Source organism: Falco rusticolus, chromosome 3, assembly GCF_015220075.1.
Source record: "Falco rusticolus isolate bFalRus1 chromosome 3, bFalRus1.pri, whole genome shotgun sequence".
Classification (NCBI taxonomy): domain Eukaryota; kingdom Metazoa; phylum Chordata; class Aves; order Falconiformes; family Falconidae; genus Falco; species Falco rusticolus.
Window position 1 is genome coordinate 49,035,753 of NC_051189.1, and position 25,445 is coordinate 49,061,197.

General features: G+C 36.6%; 1 protein-coding gene across 3 annotated transcripts in view; it reads right to left on the reverse strand.

Annotated features, from left to right (window-relative positions):
- Positions 1-25,445, reverse strand: part of SNTG1 (syntrophin gamma 1) — a 358,445-nt gene that overhangs the window by 60,832 nt on the left and 272,168 nt on the right. For all 3 annotated transcript variants that reach the window (XM_037381799.1, XM_037381800.1, XM_037381801.1), the window contains one exon: positions 18,433-18,471. In XM_037381799.1, coding sequence (XP_037237696.1) covers positions 18,433-18,471 — 39 coding nt within the window. The remainder of the gene's footprint in view (positions 1-18,432; positions 18,472-25,445) is intronic.

Below are 25,445 nucleotides of genomic sequence, written 5' to 3' on the forward strand. Positions count from 1 at the left end.
TTCTTCTTAAAGTCCACTGAAACAAGGCAGTCTGCATATGAAAAATAAGCACAGAGAAAGAGAAGACAAATGGTAATGAAAGTTATTTTACTTATGTTCCAGATTAGGTTTAAAATAATTTAAATACTCATTTGCTTCATTATGTCTTGTGACAAATAAACACCAATAATGGTTAGTATTTCCTAGAAAATTATGCCATGAAATTATTAATAGCAAAGAAGCAGCTTTGGCAGATATCCCCAGATATCCCCTGAACTTTAAAATTTAGAAAGCAAGTATTTTTGGTTTGAATTGTGGATGGACATGGTCCTGGGCAACCTGCTCTAGGAGATCTTGCTTGAACAAGGGTGTTGGACAAGATGACCTCCAGAGGTTCCTTATGACCTCAACCATTCTTTGATTCTGTGAAATAGAAGAAGTTATGTATGTATAAAACCAGAAAATGATTGCAAAATAGTTTTGCCTTCAGTTTTCCACTGTGTCTCCTTTCTATACTATATGCTTTAGAGCTATCGCTGACAAAGATCACCCTCACACTTTTGAGCCACCTACGTACTAATAGATTATTAAATCTCTGTTTCATTTATTATTGGTGATTAAAAAAATATTATGTGATATTATAAGAATACATATTTATTGTATCTCATATAGCTTAATTTTCTTCTGGATAAAACTCATGTGATCTTCTTACCAGACTGAGGCTGAGTATGTTATCCATTTGTTTTTGTCCTGTTCTGTTTTTTAAATGATTGATTAAAAATTAAGGAAATGTTTAAGAACCCTAAATATTTAGGGTTCCTAAACAGAACCTGCCCATTGAGGTCTACCCAATCTTGCTAGAAATCAGAACTAAATTGACTGCTTCATACCTTCACTCCCTTCACAGGTATGAAAATTGATAGCTACAGGACAGCTTTCTATCTGTACTTTGCTTTTCCAGGTTTCTCACAATCTTCTTGTTATAACCTACTAATCCAGAGCAACATTTTGTCTCATCCACTCAGTTTTTCATCCATTGTTTTATATGTTAACAGCTACAGCTTATTTCAAAGCACTCGTTTTACTTATTTAAGACTTCTAAGTATCTCTTCATTCACATAAACTCTTCTAATGACAAATTAAATTTGAACATTAATTGAGCAACTGTGTACCTTTGTCAAAATGTCAACATTAAAAGTTGTGAGGTTTTGCCTCCTTTAAATATTCAAGTCAATGAACAATTACATGCCTTTAAAATTAATTAAAATTTGAATTTTTTCATGTTAATAGATGTGATTAACATTTAAAATGTACAGCATTCCTGGGTTAAGACTTTTTCCAAGAAAGACCTTACGCAGCTGTTTTTACAAAGATCGATTTGGATGCAAACTACAGCATTGGTTATCGATCCACGTTAATTTGGGGGATGATGTGTGTGAAATTACTAGAAGGAGTCAGCACAAAAATAGCTTACGCTAGTCCTGGCTTGCAGGGAGGTTGACTGGGTAATTTTTTAAAAAATAATTAAATTATCATCCACTAGAGCAGCTAACCAGCATGTGGTAAACCTCCCTGAATTGCACAAGGGATGCATGCATTCTACATGGGATTGAGTTAAGTACTTTCCTGGTTAATAGGTATGGGAGGTAGATGATGAGAAAATAAATCTTGTGTTATCTAAAGTGATCTGCCTTCCTCACTTCAGTGAGCCTCCTTACTTCTTGTACAGATTTCTCTTGCTAACCTGCCACACAACTCACCGTCAGAGCAATTTAGCACATCCCTGAGCAGTTTCATTTGGCTGTCAGGTTTATCACTGAGGAGACTCAGTCCCCCTGCCATCACAGGCATTTTACAGCCGACCTGAGAAGCTTCAGACATTCCCTGACACTCTCAATAGAGGAGCTCTCAGCAAACTCTTTGATAATGAGCAAGTCTCACACACATCCCAGCTAAAAAAAAAATATTATATATCACACTGTCATCATTGCCCCTCCTTTTGCTGTTGTGTAACTGCAACCAGTAAGGATTCTGGTGTTTGTTTTTTTTTTTTTTAACTGGGAAAAACATCTTTGATTTAAGGTCATATTTGAATTTCTGCCTCTCCATTTTTCACATACTGAATTTACAAGCACGCACGAGGAGAGCTGTAAATTTTAATCTAGGATAAAATTTGTGGGTTTTTTTTAGGGTTTAAACAGGTAACAGCAAAATCAAGTTCAGCACTCAGGTGGCAAGAAAGAAAACATCACTATTCCAAAGCCTAGTAGCTTCACTGTGTTTAGGCTTTGTCTTTTGATTAATAACTATTTTTTTCCTCTTCTAAATGTACGCAGTATAAATGTAATATATATTTTTCACACTCTAAAATATAAATAGGTCAAAAAAAAATACTTCAGATAATCAGGCTGGAGGACCCTCCTTTCTGATGAACAATGTGTCACATTCATCTTTGTCACCTCAGGTTAGCCTACTGAAACATGCTGGATAAAGAGGAAGATCAGAATACTGCACATCACAAGACAGTGTCTATCAGACTTCTGATGGTGCCACTGAGCAAACTCAAACGTTTATCCTTCTCGGGTACCCAGGTGAGTGAGTCACTTACATAAACATTTATTATCATTCTTAACTCCCCCCAGGAGTAATTTTCAATTAGATTTCAATGACTGATTCCAGATAGTGTTTTGATTTCCATTTTCTGATTCTTTGGAAAGGACCAGTAAGCAGAACGTGAACAGGACTAGTGCAGTTTAGGCTGGCTGTCCCTGGGAGATCATACTGCTCGCGTCGCTGCTTTGCTCACATCCTGAAAGCCTGCCAAATTTCTGCTTACTGAGCTACGTCCGAAGGAAAAGGTAACAATAAAACTGGAGGAACCCCAAAACGGCTGAGTGTACAGGAAATACAGATGGTGGGTAATAGGTTAGACTTGTTTGAAATTGGTTTTAGTAATACATGTTTTGATTTTGCATAACATTAAAATTACATTTCTATAGAATTAGATTTTACACTTCAAAGTTTTCACAAAACCAGAACAAAACTGCAGATACTCAGTGTATACTTAAAGCTGTCTTTTTAGTCTCTGATGTTGCTGCTTGCACAGCAAAATACACAGATTTGACAGAAATCCCTTTTTTGGTAATAATGAGTTCACAAGGTCTGACTTGGAAACATTTATATACTTTTGTGAGATTGAAGTTTGAGATACTTACAAAATCAGCAGTGCAGATATATATGTAAGTATTCAAGAGCCTGTTTAGACTTAAAATATTATATTTAAGTACTTTACCCTCTGATGAAACCAACATCAAGATTCTATGGAATAATGCTATTCATAGTTACTGGGTGACAACTATTAGGCAGCCAAATTTTTATGTTTCCATTCTTAGTCATTTAAACGGCTTAACATAATACTTACAAACTGATGAAAATAGCTATTAATGTTTGGAAAACTTCTTTTGCTATTTACACCAAGAAACAACAGTTTTCTGTCCTATCCAATTATCAAAAGAAAAATACTTCTGAAAGGTGTTCTTAAGCTTTCTCAGGGCTCTTAGAGAACACAATTACTACTTATCTACTCCCAGAATAATACATATTAAATAAAATCTGAAAAAAAAGTGCATAAATTTAGACTAGAATTACATTGCCTATTAGCCGTTCATTTATTTTTTTAAGCAGCCAATGCATGTAACTGAAAAAGGAAAAAGCGATCACAAGGTGAATTTTTATTTTCAAAACTGCAAACAGTTTTCTCCATAAATCCACTGGGTTTCAGCTTTCATGATCTATGTTCAGTTAATTATTTTGAATTAAGAGAGTATGAATGAGGAAGTAGGAGTAATGACATGGGTTTTATTTCCTTCCTTACCATCACCACGATTTTGCTGTGAGAAAGAAGCTGTAGGAACAGTCAATTAGTAGCTAACTAACCTTTTTAATATGAAAAAAATTGATATAGGTTCAAAGAAAGTCGCTTATTTCTAAGAACTCACAGCATCAAAGGAAGGACTGTACTATTACAACAAGCTAAATGACCATCTGAACCCAAGCTTCACATTCACAGAAATGCACATAATGAAGCAATTCAGTGCCAGTTCAAAAATAAGAGCATATATATTCCTTCAAAGATTAACGACTATTGCAATCAGAAACATCATGGCAAGTGATACACAACATTGTTGGGTATATTGCCATCAGCATTTCTTTACAACTAATAATGGGGAAATTATATCTCTTTTAAGCAAAGTTACTGAATTTTCTTATTAAATTTTCTGGACATCAGTATCTCCAGCAACTGTCAATCAGTGCATAGTGGCAAAGTTCACTAAAAGAAGGGAAATAATGAAGTCTTATCTACTGATAGATTATTCAGAAATAGCTGAAGACCACACAGATCTACAGAAAATGAAAACCTACAGATAAGAAGTTTTCATGCATCTTCACAGTGTCTTTGCTGGCTCAACATTACTGGCGACAGTTACCAACATGGAAAAAAAACCAACAGGTAGTATAAGAATGTAATGTTCAAATCAGTGAAGAATGTACCCAAAGGAAATTTTATCATTCATTAGCTATATGAAATAATCTTTTGTCTAATGAATTAATAGTTTTGGACACCATGAAGCAATAGGTCTAATTAAGCTTAATTTGTAAAGAGAAAATGAAAAAATATTCTTTTGATCTATAAAAAATCAGCAATGCAGTAAAACTTCAGTTTATATTTCAATTCCATTCATATCATAGAATAAGAAGTTGTAAACTAATCCATAAATTTGACATATATGGACAACATTATGAATCCTTCTTTATCAAAAATATCAGGCAACTTTTCTCCTCTAATCTTGCTTTAAATCAAAGTGTATTTCAAAGAGATATATAAAGTAATTACCATAAGTGGAAGGAAAAGAACAGAGATTTATGAAAGCAAATTTTCACAGTCACATTGGTCCTGAGCAACTTGATTTACACTGACCATTCTCTGAGCAGGATTTTGACCAGGTGACCTATAACAACTCATTCACTCTAAATAATTCTGCGATTCTGTGAGTCTTTGATCTCAAAGCAATCATATCTGTCTTGCAATCTGTTTTAAAATAGTCCTGACTTACTGTTCTTAGCTAACCAGCTTCAGCATTATTTTTATTATAGTGCCATATTATTCTTCGGTGGCGCATGCAGTACTACACACCAAATGTAGTACCCATTTCGTAATCCCTTTCTAGCTGTTCAGGTTTTTATAAACTCACCCATTTTAGATCTGTAATTTTCAGTGGGGCAGTGTATCAAATTTCTGACTGCACGCTTTCATCCCTAATATACACCCTGGAAAGGAATTCTTAGTACAGGCTGCTTGCAGGTAAGGCACCTCTGAGACTAAGTCAGAAGGACTCCTCTTTTGCTTGTAAGCAGCTATGGAAAAATGAAAGATGAATCCTACCATCCCTCCTGTTGTTAATGGGGGGATGGGAGGGAAATAGCTATGATTTGTGAAGGACCCTGTTATTCTAAGGAGATTGAGGACGAAGGGAAAGAAGAGGGGAGAAGTCAGATGAGAAGAGAACAGAGAGTTGCTAAATATGTTGAAATCACTTTAAATTCAATTGATTTTCTAAACAGAGTGGAAAAACTGGCACATAAAGACCTAAAGTAATGATGTGTAACTTCTACTCTTGCACATTCTTAAAGTAAATAAAAATCTTCCTAAATTAATTAATAAGAAAGAAGGAGAAATCGGGTTACTTTGGAACCACTTTAAATATCAATTTTCAAACAGTGATGTCCAGATACAACTGGCTTGAGACAGAGAACCAGAGTCAGTCCCATTCTGAAGACAGCAAGGTAGAGGAAAACTACTGCTAAAATACCTCCTCCAGAAGCTAAGAAAAACCTTAGGGAATGATTAGATCAAGAACATGATAATTCAGTAGATTCTACATAATATTGTTTTCATGCTTCTCTTCATAACTTATTTTGTAACAAGCTTATTTTTTCGCTTTGTTAGAATAAAGACTGTTTTAATTCACCTGGTGTTTAGATGAAACCTAGGCTATCCTGAAGGATCTTTTGCTGGCCATACGCCAATAACCTCCAGCAGTGAGTTAGCAGTAGAGTTCATAACATTTATTGAACTCATGTTGCACTTAATTATTTTTCAACAGTGGGGTGATGCTTGTCAATAGTTGACTTACCTCTGACATCTCAGAATTTCCATGGATTTTGTAGTTTCATTGGAAAAACTCAGGAGTACTGGGTAACAATTGCTTTGCAATATCAAAGCTTTTTTCCACTCAGGCAATTTATTTTTCTTAATGCAAAGTGTCTCACCATCATGAAAAACTGAGGGATAAAACCCATAAAGGATGTAACTGCCCCAAAATTAAGATTGGGTCCTGAATGAAGCTCGAACTTCAGTGTTAGCCATTGAGGCTCTGTATCCACAGAGCTCTACAGAAGTACAGGCAGGTTCCTATACCCACAGGGAATACAAAATAATGAATCTGCTGTGGGTGCCACTTGTGTGGCTGAAAGAGCGATCCTGATGGAATACTTCAAGGCCCTGTGAAGAGCAAAAAGTGACCTACAGGAACTTTATTAAACATGGATGCAAACTCATAATTAATATGTAGCCAGAAGTCTCTCCTCTCACAGACAGAAGCTATCCTTCAAGACCTTTCTGCATATTCTCAGAGGTCTGGATCCTACTTACATACTCTCCAGCTGCCTGGGGTTGGTTTTGAACGACAGCCTACTTCAGCAGGCGGGGAAGGAAAGGCTGCCAAATTATCACCTACTGCCATTAGGGTAGGTTTGTGGGAGCAATAGGCTGGAGGGATGTCTATTGCTTCTATTATACAAGTACTGTAAACAGTAGCCTGTTAAAGAAATAATGGGAAGCAGCATGACTTCTGGCTGTATATTTAAAGAAAGCAGCTAAGACCTACCTACTGTTGCGTCTTGATCCTGCTGGACTTTGGGGGTACTTTGAGCATGCCAGTTGGATCGAGTGGCTCTGGACACTCAACACTTACACACCACCAGAGCCATCAGATAGAGACCTGTTTTAGAGAAGCCTGATGTCTATATAGACCTTGGTTGGAAGTTCCTGGCCACAGCATTGCCTGTCTCCTGCTCCAGGCCCTTCCGTCTCTCCAGACCTACACCATTTTCCAGAACCATTCTTCCTAAGTAAAGGTAGAAATTTTTTGGTTCTAAATCCAGCACCATTGAGAGATATTCCGACAAGGAAAATGTTTATTATTAAATAAATGAATAAATATATTTTTCTGTTGCCTGCTCTTCAGAATAGTTTATCTATTTGCCACTCTTAAATTTCTATTTGCTGTGTCATAAAATAGAATGGAGTTAATAAGTTTTGTTTCCCATAATATTAAGATGAAAGCAGAAGTTCTCTAAAGTGCTAAACATATAACTGATACTGCTCACTAAACTATGTGTCCTTACCAGGAAATATAACTGCTTAGAAGGACAAAAAAGTGTCCTCATATTATGAATTTCTAAGGGATGTTTCTGCCTTTGCAATTAACTACGTATTTTAAAATTCTCCATCAATTTTATTGTTGGTTTTCCTACAGATGTTTTCAGTGGTTAATACTTCTTGGGGTGTTTAACCTTCTTCATTTCTAGGTAACCTATAAATTGTCAGTTGCTTTGTATGCTTTTACACATCAACTGTTTTCTGAATTTCAGGTAGTAACTGTATCACTGGTACCACGGACTATTCTTGTGATGAAAGGGAAAAGATCAATGAATATCTATGGCCTACAGAATTCTGTTTAGCCACTGCTCTTAGAAATCCAAGAGACTAATAGTTTTCCTTTCACAATGGAAATTATATTTGTATATCATACATATCAGTATGATATGAAGCACCGATCATTTGCATAGATGTAAAATAAGTGAATGAGAAAAAATGAAGTGCTTATTCATTCACCTCTCCTCTTGAAGTAAACTGTAATTAAAAATACTTTCTTTAAGCCTTTTGAATCCTATGTGCTTATTCAATAGAATATCTATGGTGAAAGTATATGCTTCATTGATTCCAATTAATTTATTTAGATGATACAATTCCCCAAGGGATAATGTGTGTATAGGCTTACTGAACACCTTCATTCCAATCTACTAAAATTAATGTTATTCTTGGGAACTTTTGCATTCAGTTGATGAAATAAAAGAGACAATAAAATAAAGCATTGCAATGTTTTTATTTCTAGCCTCAGCCTCCAATGAAAATTCCAAAATGGCCAGGCAGAACAAATTTGTATCTGGTAAGCTATGGATATTAACAGTTCCTGATTTAAGGTGACATTAGAGGGTGGGGTGGGGTGGGGAGAAGTATTCCCCCATGCTTAATCTTTCTAAGTATAACTTTTTAAAAAAAGATGACTTATGTCTTTTGTGGATATGGTGACTCCATTTCTCTCCTTTTCTTATTTCCCCTCTTTGTCACCACTTCTCAGGAACTTGTCAGAGAGCAGAAAGGCACAGGACATATGCATCATTCAAGGCATCTATTTCTAAACAAGGATGCTGAAATTCACTTCTTGTCCTCCTGCTCTGTTGGCCTGTTTAGGTAGTAGCTAAAAATCCTGTCCTACAATAGAACACACGAAAAGGATGCAAGCATTTATTCTATCAGAATAAAGAACGGCCCTTTCTTGGTTTAACATTTGTTACTTATGTTTCCACTTTGAGACATCATAAACACCCAACTTCCCCTAAAAAGCTGTCTTTTAAATTGCAGGTATCCCTTTCACTGTCCTATTTATGTTACATATGCCATTTCTTGGGTAAGTGGCAAAATATCAGATCCAAGCAAGTTTAGAGACTTAAAGTAGGATTTAATTATGTCATGCATATAAATAGAATACAGGGATAAAAAGATACAAAAAAAGCAATCCTTTCAACTGCTGTTTCAACTGAGTGGTTTCTCACTGTCTGACCTCATCATAGATATAGAATTATGCTTCTGGGAAGAACATCAAGTATTTGTCCACATTAAAGCTTTATGACAAATCATGAAGCAATGATTCCTCTGCTCAAATCTGCTGGGGGATGACTGATTTGAAAGAACTCTGGATGCATATAGGCAGGGTCAGGTTTATTCAAAAAATGTGAAGATTGTATTGTTGCAAAAAGTAGCAGCTGAGTGGAAAGCCCTTATGGCAGCCTGGCAATTACAGCACTCACAGTGTGTCAAACCTGCATCTTTCATCTCCTAACCTAACCTAGCTTAAACTAATCAAGCTAGAAGATGAAGAATACAGCTCCTGTTGACACTATGCAGAAAGATATGCAAGCCCAGTGGGATCAGGAAGAGACTGATTTCACACCTGAGATGAGCATGAAGCAACGTGAAAGGTCTGGTAAGAAAATGTTAATGTGGAAAGCAGTAGATCAAGCTAGTCCCTGACCAGTTGAAGATTTAAGCCACAACTGTTAGCCAAAAATAGGCTTAAACATATTACTTCATAAAGAATGTTTATCTATCTATTTAGAGCAGGAACTTCCATTAATTTCTTAGAAAGAGTCTTTGTGGAAGTATTCAGAGCTTTGAACCTGTCATGAATGAAGCTTTGACTCAAACCCATAAGCCACAAAGAGAGAAGGGCTAGCAGATTTGTCCCAGTGAGCTGCCCAAGGAAGCGCTACACTCTGGCTGTTTTGGATCTTATCCTGATGGTTCTCCATTCTTCAGGAATCAACTGGGTAACAGCTAAGCATCACATCACCTACCCACAGATTCCTAAATCCTCTCTGTAATCTACCCTTGAGATGTCACTAAAATATGTACAAAATCTAGTAACACTTCTTCCAGAACTAGAAAATAAGTAACATTTGTTTATCTATCAGTTTAGTATTCCACTTAATAATATCTAGTTCTGGAACATTTCTGTCTATTTCACTCAATTTTAAATGTCAGCAATAACGCAAGGTATTTACAGTCCTCTCATTCATCTGCCCTATTTAAATCTTTAGTGAAGAACAGAGTACATTGATCCATGCATTGACTAAAATTTGAAAACAGACCTAACATGTGTATGATCATTAAATTTGGCCACACAAAATTTACCCTTATGGAAAGCTGTTTTCAGGGAGTGACACTAATACTGCAGAGAAAAAAACAGCTAACTAATACTAGTTACACTAATGAGTTAGTATTAGGAAAAAGACACAACAAATCAAACAAGAAGATAAATAAGAAAAATATGTAAATGAGGATGAAATCTGAACTTGAGACAAAACTGAATTTGCTGGACACGCAGAAATTATTTGATATACAGCTTGATACTTATAGTTTGAGACTTACATAAGAACTTGATCTAATCACTTTCTATCACCTAAATTTCCAGCAGGTGTCCAAATTACTTCCATCCTTTCATGAGCTATAGCGTATGCAGCCCTAGGATATAAGCATTGCTATCCAATAACTGCATCAAGTGACTCACAAGATGCATGTTATCTAGCTCATCAGGTAGTCCACTATCTTCAGGAAGCAGTTTGACCTTGCTCTCAAAGATCAACATGGTTTCCTCAGCCGAAAATCTCTAATAATCTATGGTGTGTATTGCTCTTCTAAAGCTTTTTTTATGTCCTAAAGTTCAAAAGCTACTCTGAACTACAATGTAAAAGGAAAAAAACTATTTTATTGGCCACAGGAAGTATAGTTTTTATAACACAGAGTGCCTCAGAAGCATCTACAACAATTAAAGAAAGTGCTCAGTAAAAAGTATTTCATGTCATCCAAACAAACATATTTATATATATATAGATATATATTCCTTTTATTTTACAGAAAACTCAATAAAGTATTAATAAGAAAAATAAACCTTTCAAGGGTCTATGTTATGGAGTAATAATCTAACGCCGACTGCCATAGCTGACAATACAATGCGGGGAGTTAGCACAGCATAATTTACACCCTATTGTGCACTTCTGCTTAATTTAACAGCAAGAACTCAGCTCCCCCTGTGTGTTGCTATAAACATTTACCAATAGAAACGTCATTCTAGAGATTTGCTTTCAAAATAAACCTGATCAAATCCTCACTGTGACAACAGATGGTGATAGAGCAGATGTACCATAGGACCTGAAAGTTCAATAACCGTCAGTCAAGAGCTGCAGAATGACTACTCTGAGGAACTACAGTAATGGCATATTGGAAAATAATTAATTCAACAGTCATGCGAAATCAGGAAGAAAAAAAAATTATAAAAAAGAAAACAAAATACACCAAAGGACAGGGACAAATACACTGTCCTGAATGTATTTTAGAGTAATAACTTGATTTATTTTGAGGATGTGTCACCGTTCAGTAGCACACACTGTTTTGTCGTTCCACTTAAACAAATAATACAATAGCAATGTAATCTTGGAGGTTGTTATTCTGCAATTAAAAAAAATAAAATGGTGTGTGTTGTGTTTCATACAGATATTTTTCACTTAGACAGATGCTCTCCTATCAGTCCGGCTGAGCCATGCAATTTACCTTTTTAAGTGTAACAAAAATTGAACACATCTGCAAGAAAAGGCACTGGCTTGAGTGACAGGCAAGTCATCCACCATGACATTTGCATATAAATCTTTATATAGTGTTTATAAGTTAGGTTTTATTAAATAAATACAATGAGCTGATTTTTTAGAAGTTGTCTAATGAGATTGTTCTAACTGTGCAACTTTAATCAAGCAGAACAGCAGCCTATTAAACCAGAGTATGAGGTGATGTTACATAGCTGATCTGGTACAGCTAACATGTAGTTGTTTTTATTACATTATATAAAAAGCAATAGAAAACGGGCATATCCATGTATATTTGTGAACATTATCACAAATGTAAATATGCCTGCAAAACATCGGGATTCATGATGACTGAATGCTGTGGAACCTCGCATGCACAATTATAACCCAGTTTCTTGCCCGAGTGTGGCATCAGCTCATTATCCCATGACGCTGTTTCAAAATTCAGTTAAATACAGTTGTAGAGATGGAAACTCTGTGTCTCACTCTCATCTAACTTGCATTACAAGCTCTTTAAGATTGAACAAGACATCTACCAATTATTTTCCCATAAATGCAGGAAAATTCTAGAGGAAAAGATTATTCTTAAAAATGAAAATTAAAATTATTTAACAAGAATATCTTATCTTCTGTAGATAAAAGACATATGTTTCACAAATGCTCATGCTGCCTATGGATAGAAGAGAAACAGCATTCAACTTCAAGGATTATAGCATTCTTCCCCAATATCCTTTTTTTGTGAATTCAGCATTGATGAAATGTGGAGGGTTATAGCCTTGGAATTCATCTTAATAGAGATGAGACATACAGCACAGGAAAAGGAAGTTTTAAATATAGTGCTCTGCCAATATATTGTAATATCTGTTTCATGTGAGACCTTGAGACTTGACTTCTGTCTGTGTAGTAGAGAAGTAAGAGGCTATTTATTACATTTTCACATACATGTGAACACAGCCATAATAAAATAATATGGAAACTCTGCTCCCCACGTTTGCCAGGTACTGAATCTAACTTGTACCGCTAGCTTGTTGAGTAAAATAATATAGGTTAAAAGTGCAAACAGAAAGTAAGTACTTTCCAAATAGCATTTTATAAACATCATAGTTACTTGTTCATGTAGGCACAGGAGGAGGTGAACTGAAGGCCAGATTAAGATTTAGATCTAAACCATCTAAACCTTGAATTCTACTGTGTACCTAAATCAGATGTAACCAATTCATCCTCCTGGCATGGCAATCAGTAAATGTGAAATCCCAAAACCCAAACAGCAAAGGAGGGTTATAATGTGCAGTAAAACCTCCAGTAGCTGGAGGCAATATACAATACAATATAATACAAAAAAAAAAAAAAAATGGTTTCCCACCTTGAGAAGGATCAGAGGATTCTGTAAGAAAGACTATCTAATGCTGTGTTCCCTCGATGTTATCAAATTGACACACATCTACAAGAAGGGCAGGAAGGAGAATCCAGGGAACTACACACCTTTCAGTCTGACCTTAGTGCTGGGGAAGGTTACAGAGTAGATCATCCTGAGCGCCATCACATGCACATACAGGACAACCAGGAGATCAGGCCCAGCCACTATGGGGTTATGAAAGGCAGGTCCTGCCTGATGAACCTGATCTCCTTCTAGGACAAGATGACCTGCCTAGTGGATGAGAGAAAGGCTGTGGATGTTGTCTGCCTGGACTTTAGCAAAGCCTTTGACACCATCTCCCACAGCATTCTCCCGGAAGAACTGGCTGCTCATGGCTTGGTTTGCTGTACTTTACGCTGGGTAAAGAGCTGGCCAGCCAAGCCCAAAGAGTAGTGGAGAATGGAGGGAAGTCCAGTTGGCAGCCAGTCACAAGTCGTGCTCCCCAGGGCTCAGTACTGGGGCCAGTTCTGTTTAATATCTTCATTGACAGTCTGGAAGAGGGGATTGAGTGCCCCCTCAGTAGGTTTGCAAATGACACCAAGTTGTGGGGGAGCGTTGATCTGCTTGAAGGCAGGAAGGCTCTACAGAGGGATCTGGAGAGGCTGGACCGATGGGCGGGTGTCAGTTGTATGAGGTTCAATAAGGGTAAATACCAGGTCCCTCACTTGGGTCACACCAGCCCCATGCCGTGCTACAGGCTGGGGGCAGAGCGGCTGGGAAGCTGCCTGGCAGAAAAGAGCCTGGGGGTGTTGCTCAACAGCCAGCTGAACATGAGTCAGCAGTGAGCCCAGGTGGCCAAGGACGCCAACAGCATCCTGGCTTGTGTCAGAACCAGTGTGGCCAGCAGGACTGGGGCAGTGACCGTCCCCCTGCACTGGGCACTGGTGAGGCCGCACCTCGAACACTGTGTTCAGGTTTGGGCCCCTCACTGCGAGGGGGACACTGAGGGGCTGGAGCGTGTCCAGAGATGGGCAGCGGGGCTGGTGAAGGGGCTGGAGCACAAGGCTTATGAGGAGCAGCTGAGGGAACTGGGGCTGTTTGGTCTGGAGAGGAGGCTCAGGGAGGATCTTATTGCTCTCTACAACTACCTGAAAGGAGCTTGTAGACAGGTGGGGGTCGGTCTCTTCTCCCAGATAGCTACCGACACGACAAGAGGAAACAGCCTTAAGTTGCACCAGGGGAAGTTTGGATTGGGTATTAAGAAAAATTTCTTGACTGAAAGGGTGGTCAAGCATTGGAAAAGGCTGCCCAGGGAGGTAGTGAAATGACCGTCTCTGGAGGTGTTTAAAAAACTTGTAGATGCAGTGCTTAGTGACATGGTTTAGTGGTGGACTTGGCAGTCCTCGGTTAACAGTGGGACTTGATGATCTCAAAGGTCCTTTCCAACCTCAATGATTCTACAATTTTACATCAACTTTCAGCTGAGATCAGCAGATTCATAAACTCATGGTGGCTAATGTAAAAACTGGAATTGAAAAGAAATGGACAGTGCTTGTCCTCAGTACAACAACCCAGTTTATTGAGGTAGGGTGTATTCTCCTGTCATTTGGAAAGGCTTAGCAGAGAAGTCAGTGCCACCTTTCAGAACTCACCTGCCTAATGATGGCTCTCACAGGAGCCGGTATTTACTGTAATCAGTGCAACCGCCAACAGCAGCAATAAGTTTCAAGAAAAGGAAACACACCTGTGTTTCCTCTCCCATCTTGGCTGATCAAATAGAGAAGCCTTGGGCTGAAATGTTGAAATATTCTATTCTTTGTGCCTCTTTGCTATGAGGTCTTTAGCGTTTTTCCTCTGAAATTATGGAATTTTTTTCTATGACATAATATTATTTTATATGCATATTTAAAACACACATTAAGCTTTCAGTACCAAATTGTTTTAATCTTTTTTTCTCAACTACTTGCTGATATTCTCCTGGATTGTACTATACATAGCCCGTGCATCATCTTTGCACTTTTATTTTCCAATAGATATATCTTAGTTTTCTAATAATTCTCCAGACAAACTTACTATTCACAATTACTGCCTTAAAGGAAAGCTACTGCATTATGTGCAGTCAACAAGTATCGTCTAATCACTTTTTCTGTTCTCTTTTCAACTTTTTGCAACATTGACACATTTGGATAACACTGTCAGTGTTACAATAGCTTCCGCATCTATTTAGGTTCATTTGTTACATCACTCTAATGCTACTGGATCTGTCTGTGCCAATATTTTCTTCTCCAAATCAAGAATATACCCATAAAGCAATTCTAACTGTATCGGTTCTTGATTCCAGTTTGACATCTATCTCCTGCCCCTTACCTTTAACAAGTAATTAACATCCACATATACATACAGTTACATACGTACTTATTTATTTTATTTTTATATATGCATATGCACAATATATATATACAAAATTCTAAGTGAAAATAACCTTCTATTACCCCACTAGTACTCGCAAAAAACCCCATGGGTATTTGTTAAGTGTTATTATGATTTTTATTTTTTTTTAAGCATAATAGGTTGAAGACAGCAGTTGAAAGATTACCTTGCAGTGTCGCCCCTGTTGATGGACAATTCTATGGAAAATTTTGCTTAGATAGGCAATCAAAACCTTCACATGCATTTTTAATACTATTAATATGTAAGTGTGTGAAAGATATTAATCACCTTAGTAACTGTATATTTAGCACAAAAAGGATGTTTGAGAGAAAAGGTTAAATACTGAAATGTATTGTATTTTTCATGAATTATTTTGTTTCATTATAGGTGCTTGTGAACCATCAGTTTGTCTTATTACTGCTTTTTATTGAACAAGATGCACCGGGTGCACAGTAAGATATAGAGGCATTTCTATCCTAAACAGGTAACATGGTTGTAATTTGGTCTAGTCATTTTAGGCAAAATATATTGTAACAAAAAATCTAGAAATAAAATCCCAATCAGATTGGGTTCAGAGCTTAAGTTCATTATATGCTTGCAAAAGAAGTTAAAACTAGCTATTCAACCTCTTAGACAAAAATGTATTTTATTAAAATAAATGTCAAAATGACAAAAGCAATCAAAATAATTTAATATTCAGACACATAATGATGTGTTAATGTAAAAAGCAAAAAGGCCTGTTCCTTCCCTATATATCATGTCTGCTGCATATAAAAAGACAGAAATTAACCTTACATCTGTGTAGCCTTTTCTAACTCTTCTCAAAAATAGCTTATTTAACTTAAATTAGGTGATATTTTCTAGATCCTTCTACAATAAAAAACCGCAACCCTCTTTACATAAGGTAACGCCAAAACAGAGTCTTGTTTTTGACATCAGTGGTCCCTACAATTTCAAGAAATCCACAGATCAATAAACATTTTTCTTATCAAGTATTTAATGGGCACTGAGATCTTATCAGTCTCACTGCCCATCAAATTGGCCTCTCTCTTTTCAGTTTGATCTTTTGGCTGACTTTCTTGAAATGGTCCACGGTAATTCCTTTGGAATACAGTGATTGATGCTGATGAGAGAAGAATGCATTAATTACAGGCTGCCCCAACAGACAACATGATGAACAAACTATTCAAGCAGAGAAAGTTATTTTTACTTTCTGGTGGAATTCTAATGAAGAGGAAAAGGCCTTCCTACTGACCACACATGCCAGGAGTTCCATAATGTCACAGATCATTGCATTTTGCTGTAATTTTTTACAGCAATAAAAACAAAGAGGTAAGTTCAGAGTAAATCATAAGAGTGAAAATGGAGCTAGTTAACTGACTTTTGTATACTAGGCATTTTGTCCTTCCTTCTTTTGATACAGGAGCATTTCTTTGCCACTACCAGCAATTGATATCATAAAGTATTGATATTATAATAATTGATATTTTAGAAACTGTTCTGGAAATGCAAGTGTTATCTTTAATTGCTGAATGTGACAAATCATTTCTTTTCTGTGACTTCAGGAGGCAAGAATGAGATAAAAGTATCTCAATATCTGAGTAATTGTAGTGCAGATGACGAATCTTAAATCAAAAGCTAATAAAAATTACCTAATCATTGAAGTTTTAATTATTCCAACTTCCTTTATACATACTCCTGTATTTGTTCTTATCATCATCACAATTCATTCATTATGATTTTTGGACCTTCTCATGAAGAAAGCAGCAAACAAAATAGTAACGTCCCCCTCCCTTGTGAGTTACACTCAGTACAATTCCACAATAATAATCTCCATATTATTAAAGTTGGACCAGAGGCAGGGAACCAAGAAATAATGCTGACTACTGAAAATGTGGTGTAAGAGAGATGAAAGCACTGTTATTCCTCAAATCTGTCCTCCTGAAGGCAAGTTTACAGCTCAGTCCTGTATGTATTTCTCTCCTCCTACATGGAAGTAATTTGTTCCTTCTGATGAATCAGATTTGTGTTTCCCTTTATTACAATTTTCTTAAAAAGAAATCCCCATTATGAAATAGTTGTGGTACACAACACATGCATACTTAATTCACTGGTTTAATTTACTAGACATGTATTCTGTGATAAGCAGCCCACCACAAAACGGTCACATTTTCCACTGTTGTGCTATATCACAGAACAATTTAATATTACTTTAGCATAGGAACAGGCTATGTTCCAACAGAATCTTTGATCACTTTAACAAACACTGAGCTTTACCCTGAACGTTGGGGTTTTTTTCATGTTTTGTTTACGTAGTTTTCTAAAATGTATGCTGATACTTTTGAGATTCCGTTCTTACTATAAACTCTAGCGACCAGAGCCTCAGAGTTCCAGCCTTTAACTCTGAGCTGCCTGTAGGTTTGCTTTTTCAAGCAACAACAAACAATAATTGTGAAAAGAATAGATTTTTTAAGATACACAGCTCTTATCTATTTGCCCCATGGATCCAATCACCTGGCACACAGCTGCAAAGAAGAGCAGCAATTGTGCACATGGATGCATTTTGCAACAATCATGTTTATTCAAGGAATATTACTCCCTTTTTTCAAGGCATTACAATTTCTTCCAGTAATATGAGACTGTCAACGGATGAACTTAGAGACAGTCAGATGATTCAATTTGTTTCACATTCTGCTACCAGCCTGCTCCATAACCTTGTGCAAATATTAGTTTTTTATGTCTTCATTTGGACAATAGAATTAATACATTTTTAGAATGTTAGAACATTGATGGATACTGGCTAATTTTGTAAAGCATAAAAATCCCATTCCTGCTTTTATAGTAAAGCGGGTAAGATGCAATATGAAGAAAACTAGACACACACACACACACACACACACACATTAAACAGGTTAATTTGAAAAGATTTAGTATGGTATTATTTTGACCAAACACTCCAGTTCCCTTTGACTTTAGAAAAAAAATACCTATTTTGAGGCATCAAGGTACTCTTTACAGAAAATCTACTGAGAGTTCTTGAACTAGAATAATGCATAGCTACCACACAATTTAATAAAGTTGAAAAGAGTTGAAAATGAAACAAGGCCAAATTTTCTTTTTCTTACCTGCTGGTTTACGGGGAAATTCCTGTTGATTTTTTTTATCTATAAAAATGAATAAAGAAATACATTAATATTTAGCAATTAGAAGAAAAAATCCCAGAACACTGGATTTTAGAGACATATATCAGACACTCCCTTCCAAATTATGCATGCAAAAAAACCCCAAATAACAAAAAAATAAGTCTCCTGCAGTACCGGGACTGAAAATTTGATAAGCTCATGTGAATAATGGGACATTTCTGTGGTCACTGTATAGTTTGTTTTGTTATTCAGAGTACAGGAAAGGAGGATACATGCAAAATTATTTCTGAATTCTGCACTACTATGTCTTTTTTTTTTTTTATTCCCTTGGTTAGCAGCTATAACATAGAGTATTTAACTATATAAGTAGTTCTGAACAGCTTCCTGCCATCCACGAAAATGACCAAGCTTTAAGCAAAATCCTTTCCTTAAAGAATGATGGAAAATTGGGCTGGAATACCCTTTGAAACAACCTTTACCCTTTTACCTATGTGAAAAATCAAGTGTGCATAATCAATTTTAGTAATTGTTCAAACAATTTTTTCTTAAACACATTCAACATCTGCAGTAAAAAAAGTAAAGAGAAAACCAGTCCAAGACCTGATTCATGAGGAGTTTGTATTTAGCCATGCAGATCACTGACATCATCTAAATAAACATGGCCAGCTTTCTGACACAAAAGTGTCCAATACAAGGATAAGTAAGTGTGGAACACGCCCGTTACTGCCATTGGTAACACAAATTATGTTCTTTTTTGTTTTAAGCTTTCCAGCAAACCTAGTGAATTTACTATGTGCATTCATGGCAGATACTTAATACCTACAACTTATTTTTTGCTCTCTTATGTTAACTTTTCACAATTGTTTTTGTAGCTATGGGTAAGTGAGTAAAACACATCTTTAAATTAAAAACAGTGTCAACTAGGAATCAATTGTATAGCCCGGAAAGCCCTGAAACCACAGTGTAACATGTACACTGCTTCAGCCACAGGTATGATATTTTTTCAGAAGAAAAGAAGAATCATCACTGAATTTCTTCCAGTGTTTACAATATCATATTTAAACAACTATATGCAGAGATGTGAGTGGCACAGTGCTTTGTAGACTTTAAAAACAGCCTGTTTTCTGCAGTGGTAATTTCTTTGTGTTCTTCATGCAAATATTGAGCAAGTCTGTAAGTCTGTCACTGACGTCCCACAGTTTTGTTGTCAAAGGGTAATTCTTACTGTCGTGAAAATGCTGGCAAGCAATTCTAGTTGGTTTCCAAGTGTGCACTGAATCGAAAGTGTGAGGAAAAACATTTCCACTCTCCTTTCTTGCACGTACACCAGCTTCAAGGGTTGGTATTGAGACCAGCGCTGTTTAACATTTTTGTCAGCGACACGGACAGTGGGACTGAGTGCACCCTCAGCACGTTTGCCAATGACACCAAGCCGAGTGGTGCGGTCAACATGCTGGAGGGAAGGGAATGCCATCCAGAAGGACTTGGCCAGGCTTGAGAGGTGGGCCCATGTGAACCTCATGGAGTTCAACAAGGCCAAGTGCAAGGTCCTGCATGTGGGTTGGGGCAATCCCAAGTACAAATACAGGCTGGGTAGAGAAGGGATTGAATAATGAAATAACATTGTGAAGAGAAAGAGATTTTACTATTCTAAGCAAAATACTGAAAATATTTTTTTAGTGGTGATTTACATTTTATATAATTATATAATAAATATTTTGGTAGTATTTTTACTTCTTATATAGAGATCAAAAATTTTAACATAAATAAAGCACGTTAGGAGCCTTGTGTACATTTAAATATTCCTGGGAAATGTAAGTGCACCATCCAAACATCATTTTCTCATTCAAAAATTTCCAGCTCATTTTTTAAAGTATGATCTAAGCACCTACATTGCATAGTTTTTTTAATTGTTATTACTTTGATGAATTAAACCAGGGGTCCTCAAACTACGGCCTGTGGGCCGGATACGGCCCCCCAGGGTCCTCAATCCGGCCCCCGGTATTTTCAGACTCCCCCGCCCCCCCCGCCGGGGGTTGGGGGGGAAACCAAGCAGCCGCAGATGACTGCCTGCCACTTCATCTGCACCCCGGCCCCCTGGTTAAAAAGTTTGAGGACCCCTGAATTAAACCAATCTTGTTTATCTTTCAGGTTATATGGTAATAATTTATTGAAATGCATTATTTTTAATTATGTTATAGTTTGCAAACTACACTATAGGTGTTCAGTTCTATCTGGAACTAAAAATTGTTAAGTGCGATTAGTTTTACATACACCTTCAATGTTTATCATTCACATGCATGAACATTGGAGGTGACATAAAAAACAAAAAAAAGTTCTACAATTAGCCTGCAGAAGTCACTGATATTTAAGATCATGAGATACAGTGTCTTGAGAGTATGGAAAGCAAATCTTTAGCCAACATTATTCTTCCCAGCACGTTACAAAATACATTGAGTAAAATTTAATCTATGGGTGATCCAGATTCATCAATCCTTAAGAATGAAAATCTAAATGTAAACACTTTTCACAAATGAAAAGAGAAAAAAACATAATCTTGTGTTACTTGACAGATTATCTAAAACAGAAATGTTCCTTCACTCTTCCATAACAATACTGAACTCTTTTTAATCTATTTATTAAGCACAATCACAGCACACAACACTATGTAACTGATGCAAATAAGTAACATTTGTTTTAATCAGAGGACACTAGTACAATACACTGCAAACATATATGCAAATCATAATTTTAAATAAAACACCCTGGCAGATACTATACTAAAAAAAAAAAAAAAAAAAAAAGGCAGGCACTCTGAGAACATTCTTCAGAAATATGAGTTTATCCAGAGCAATAAAAAACCAGGAGTGGCACAAAAGGAGACAACAGAAGCTCTGCTTGTAAAAAAATTCTGATCTGAAGGCAAAGATACAGGAAGTGTTACAAAAGCTGAACTGAAGCTAGCAAGAACTATCTGTTTCTACTTCATGTTCGAAAAACAGGTGGTAAGGGGTGAAATTCCACTCTAGTTTAATTTCCATGAATGCAGATTAGGAAAAAAATAATCTAAGAACACCACAGAGAAAGTAGTTTGGGATTTGGCGATCACCTAAATGTGGAAGGAGGAAGAAGGCATCAAAAATAAGGTCTCTGCAGTATCTGCAGTATGTTGCATCTGACTAGTAAATAGGCAAGTGATGTTGATATGAGACCAATAATGGCAGAACAGATTGTAGCAGAAACTATCATAGAAGAATGTTTTAAAGCATAATTGATTGTGATAAGAGTACAAACACATATGGCTATATATTTTCCAAAATTCAGCTGGTTAAATATGTTAGGACATCAGAGCCATGAAGAATACTGCACAGAGAGATGATATGAAGTGAGACATGGAGAAGGATCAACCATGGCCAAATTCAGTTCATTTTATGCACTAGATGTTGCCACCACAGATGGATAATTTTCACAGCCACGGCTGTGCACTTTCTGCAGAAGAAACAAGTAAGAACATGGAACACATCACTCCCCAGCAAGATGAGTAGCTTTTGGCTTCAGGTGTAAACAATGATCACAACTTACTTATCTATTTATTTATTAATTTAATTTAATAAGTAGATTATATATCTCTTATCTATCTATCTATCTATCTATCTATCTATCTATCTATCTATCTATCTATCTATCTATCTATCTATCTATCTATAATATAAATAACCAGAGAAGCAGTAATCCAGAAGAATAGCCTTCCATATTCTTATATGTTTGTGTAAATTGTACCCCGTTATTGTTACTCTCTGCTGGAATGCATCTGATTAAGATCACAAAAACCTTGTTTTAAACTTTCACATTCAGCTGAAACTGAAATGAATTGTTCACTCCACTGGGAGATAATATTTCAGACCTTCTTGAGCAAATAGAACTGCAATAAATATTACCTATTTCCATAAGAGGTTTTTAAGTGTAATCACAAACCTGCTATTTATTAGGGGTTTGTTTGACCTTTTTTACCTATTTATTTTAATGAAATTTGCTATTCCAATGAAATCACAAGATCCTCATGAGACAATGATGAAATGTGCCTTTCAATGAGCACATGCCACCCTAAGGACTCTTGAGGTCAGTATGATTTACAGATAAGGGCACCATTTCCAGGTTTTTCCAATTCTTAAAAGTTTAAATAAAAGCAATCATATGTTTGAAAACTCCATGTGTGACATGCTTGCTTTAATCATATTTCCTGAAAAACTGTATTGTAAATGAGAGGCTGACAGTTCTGATGTGATACTGGGAGAGATGATTAATGACAGTGTGACTCTCAGATATCACAGCTGGTCCTCTCCATGAAGCCATAGCATTATAGGTGCTAGTGGTCAGGACAGAGTGTGTAACAGAGACCATTCCTTCAGACTACCTTCAGGAATAGCCAAGACTGAAGATCAACATTTGGAATGAGCAGGCACCAGCCCTTGCTCTATATGTTGACTTAAGACAGTAAATCAGATTGTCCCACACTTTCACATTGTAAGAGTCTGTCTAAAGAGAATGATATTGTCTCAACATTGCTAACAGAGACCTGGAGATGGAATGTGCTCCTCATGGACACCGAGACCCAGCAACCCTGAAGGAGAACTGCATGGTACGAGGAGTACTATGCCGCTCCCTGATACCTGGCACTGGAAGGAACAACTACGATAACGTCACATAACAACTGTTGTCGTAACAACAAACGAGAACATGTGTGATAACCTTGCTCGAGAAGGCAGAGACTGACAACAATCCATGGGCCAGAGGAGGAGCAACGTGTATTGCTTGGCATAAAAGAGGACTCTTTAGCAACCGAATTTTAGGAGATCTTCCCCACCAAGGATCACGATGATTGGAAGGACCGGCAGGACGCTGCCTGGACCTGGGACCATAGGGATGCCTTGGACCTGTGGTGGTAGCTATAATCCTCTTTCCTTTTCTTTTTACTTTTTTTTTCTTCACTTTCTGTCTTTCTACCTATCACATGCCGCTTTACGGGCAAACAATAAAATTGTGCTGTTTGATTGAAGCATAACCCCTTGGCGTGGTCGCCTTGATTTTTGCACTTCGAGATCATAGTAAACGAACCATCATGAGTCCACTGAGTCATGGTTACACGAGTTACACAGATGTCATGTAACTTTGCAAGTCTCCTTCCTTATCGGAAATTTTCAAAATAATAAAAAGGAAACCTTTAGTATTTTACAATTATTATGCTGGTCATATATTTGGATTTCCCCAAACAATTTAGACTCTGTAGCCACCTTCATCAATTCCTTGTGTTACATAACTGCTGATTTAAATTCATTAACAGCTAATTAAAATATAATAGTTTGACAAGAATGTAAATTCATTAAATAGTTCTTAACTTTATTTCATGCATTAAAGCAGCAATACAGTTCATGTCAATGGGATGTTAAGTGATTGTGAACAGGTAGCAAGATCATTACAGTTTGTAACACTTTGGAAAAAAAACATGAATCCATGCTGTGATAATCTGATGTTAATAAATGAGTAAGAAAGATATATAACTAACATTTGGAATTATTAGTTGGTTAATCTTATTTTCTATCCTTGCTAGGCTTTTGTTTGCTTAATGTGATAGCTAGGTTGTGGTAAGGTTGTGAAATTTTGTTATCCAAGAGTATATACGCATTGAAAAAAGCAAGGAATGAAAAAGTTTGAAAGCAGCATGCAACAGTTCATATGAAATACATCAATCATTGGTGAATACATTCAAATATATGTATAACTGCCTACAGACTGAATGTAGGAATTCTTGATGCTGGTCTTACAAGCTGTAGTAGATTTTAGAGTTTAGGCTGAAAATCTGTATAAGCTATGATATGCAAAGTGATCTGTCAACGTGTTCTGGAAAACATGGGAGCATAGGAAATAATGTAATGCAACGTTTATGTCTGCCTCCTGACCTAACAGGGATGATGCCATTCTCTATTGATCTCTGTTGATCACATTTACCAGCTAAATGGTTCAAAGGACAGAAAGATTTCTAGTATTTGCAGGCCTAACTTGTATTTTTCTCAAGACTAGATGCACTGGATTGCAAATGTTCTCAGCCCAAATGAACTCAGCATCAAGTTCCTTGAAGGAAGAAGGGGAAAAAACCAGAATATATGAACATTTATATAGGCTTGATACAACACTGAATAATGCATAAGCATAAACATGACCTCTGCTTTAGAGTTTGTTCCTACAGATACCTGTAGGCTAAATCATTCTCACTGTGGTTTCTAGATGATAACAAAAGTGAGAAACAAGATGATATGTGTTTCAACTTAGATAACAAATGTTATAAAATCTCTCTTAGGAGTAAAAAAAAATTACACATAGAGATCAAATACTTTTAAAGAGTATAGACAATTAAGACACAGAAGGCATAATTCAGGAAATCCCTGATCAGCTGATCGAAGAAGTCCCAAAGTAGCAGATGGCTGGAAAGACAGAGGGAAATATAAAGTATACTTTTGCTATCGCCAGACACAGGACTAGATTGACCTTTGCTCTGGTTCAGTATTAGCACTTAGTTCTTTTGGATCATCTTAATCCACCTGGAAACTAAAAGTTTGACTTTGTATCCAACATATAAGTAAAGGAAGAAAGGCCTGAGATAGTCTTGAGTTCTCATCTGGAAAGCATATCTATAATTCCACAAGCTTCCTTTTAAATTCTTGTACTGACTGCCTTTGTATTATCCAGTTGTACTAAGCATACAGAGAGCTTGCATGTTTTGGTGAGCTCTCATACATGCAGGTATCTGATAAATACTCTTGGAGATGACAAAGGATAGCTAGTAAGACTCAGGAGTACTCCCCAAAAAAACAAATCAATTGAATACAAAAAATTCCTAACAGAAGTCTTGAACTGATGTATGCAAAGAAAACATTTGTGTATTGAGAATTATTAACAATTTATGGCATGTAAGAGCCCTATCGAAGGAGAAATGGCCA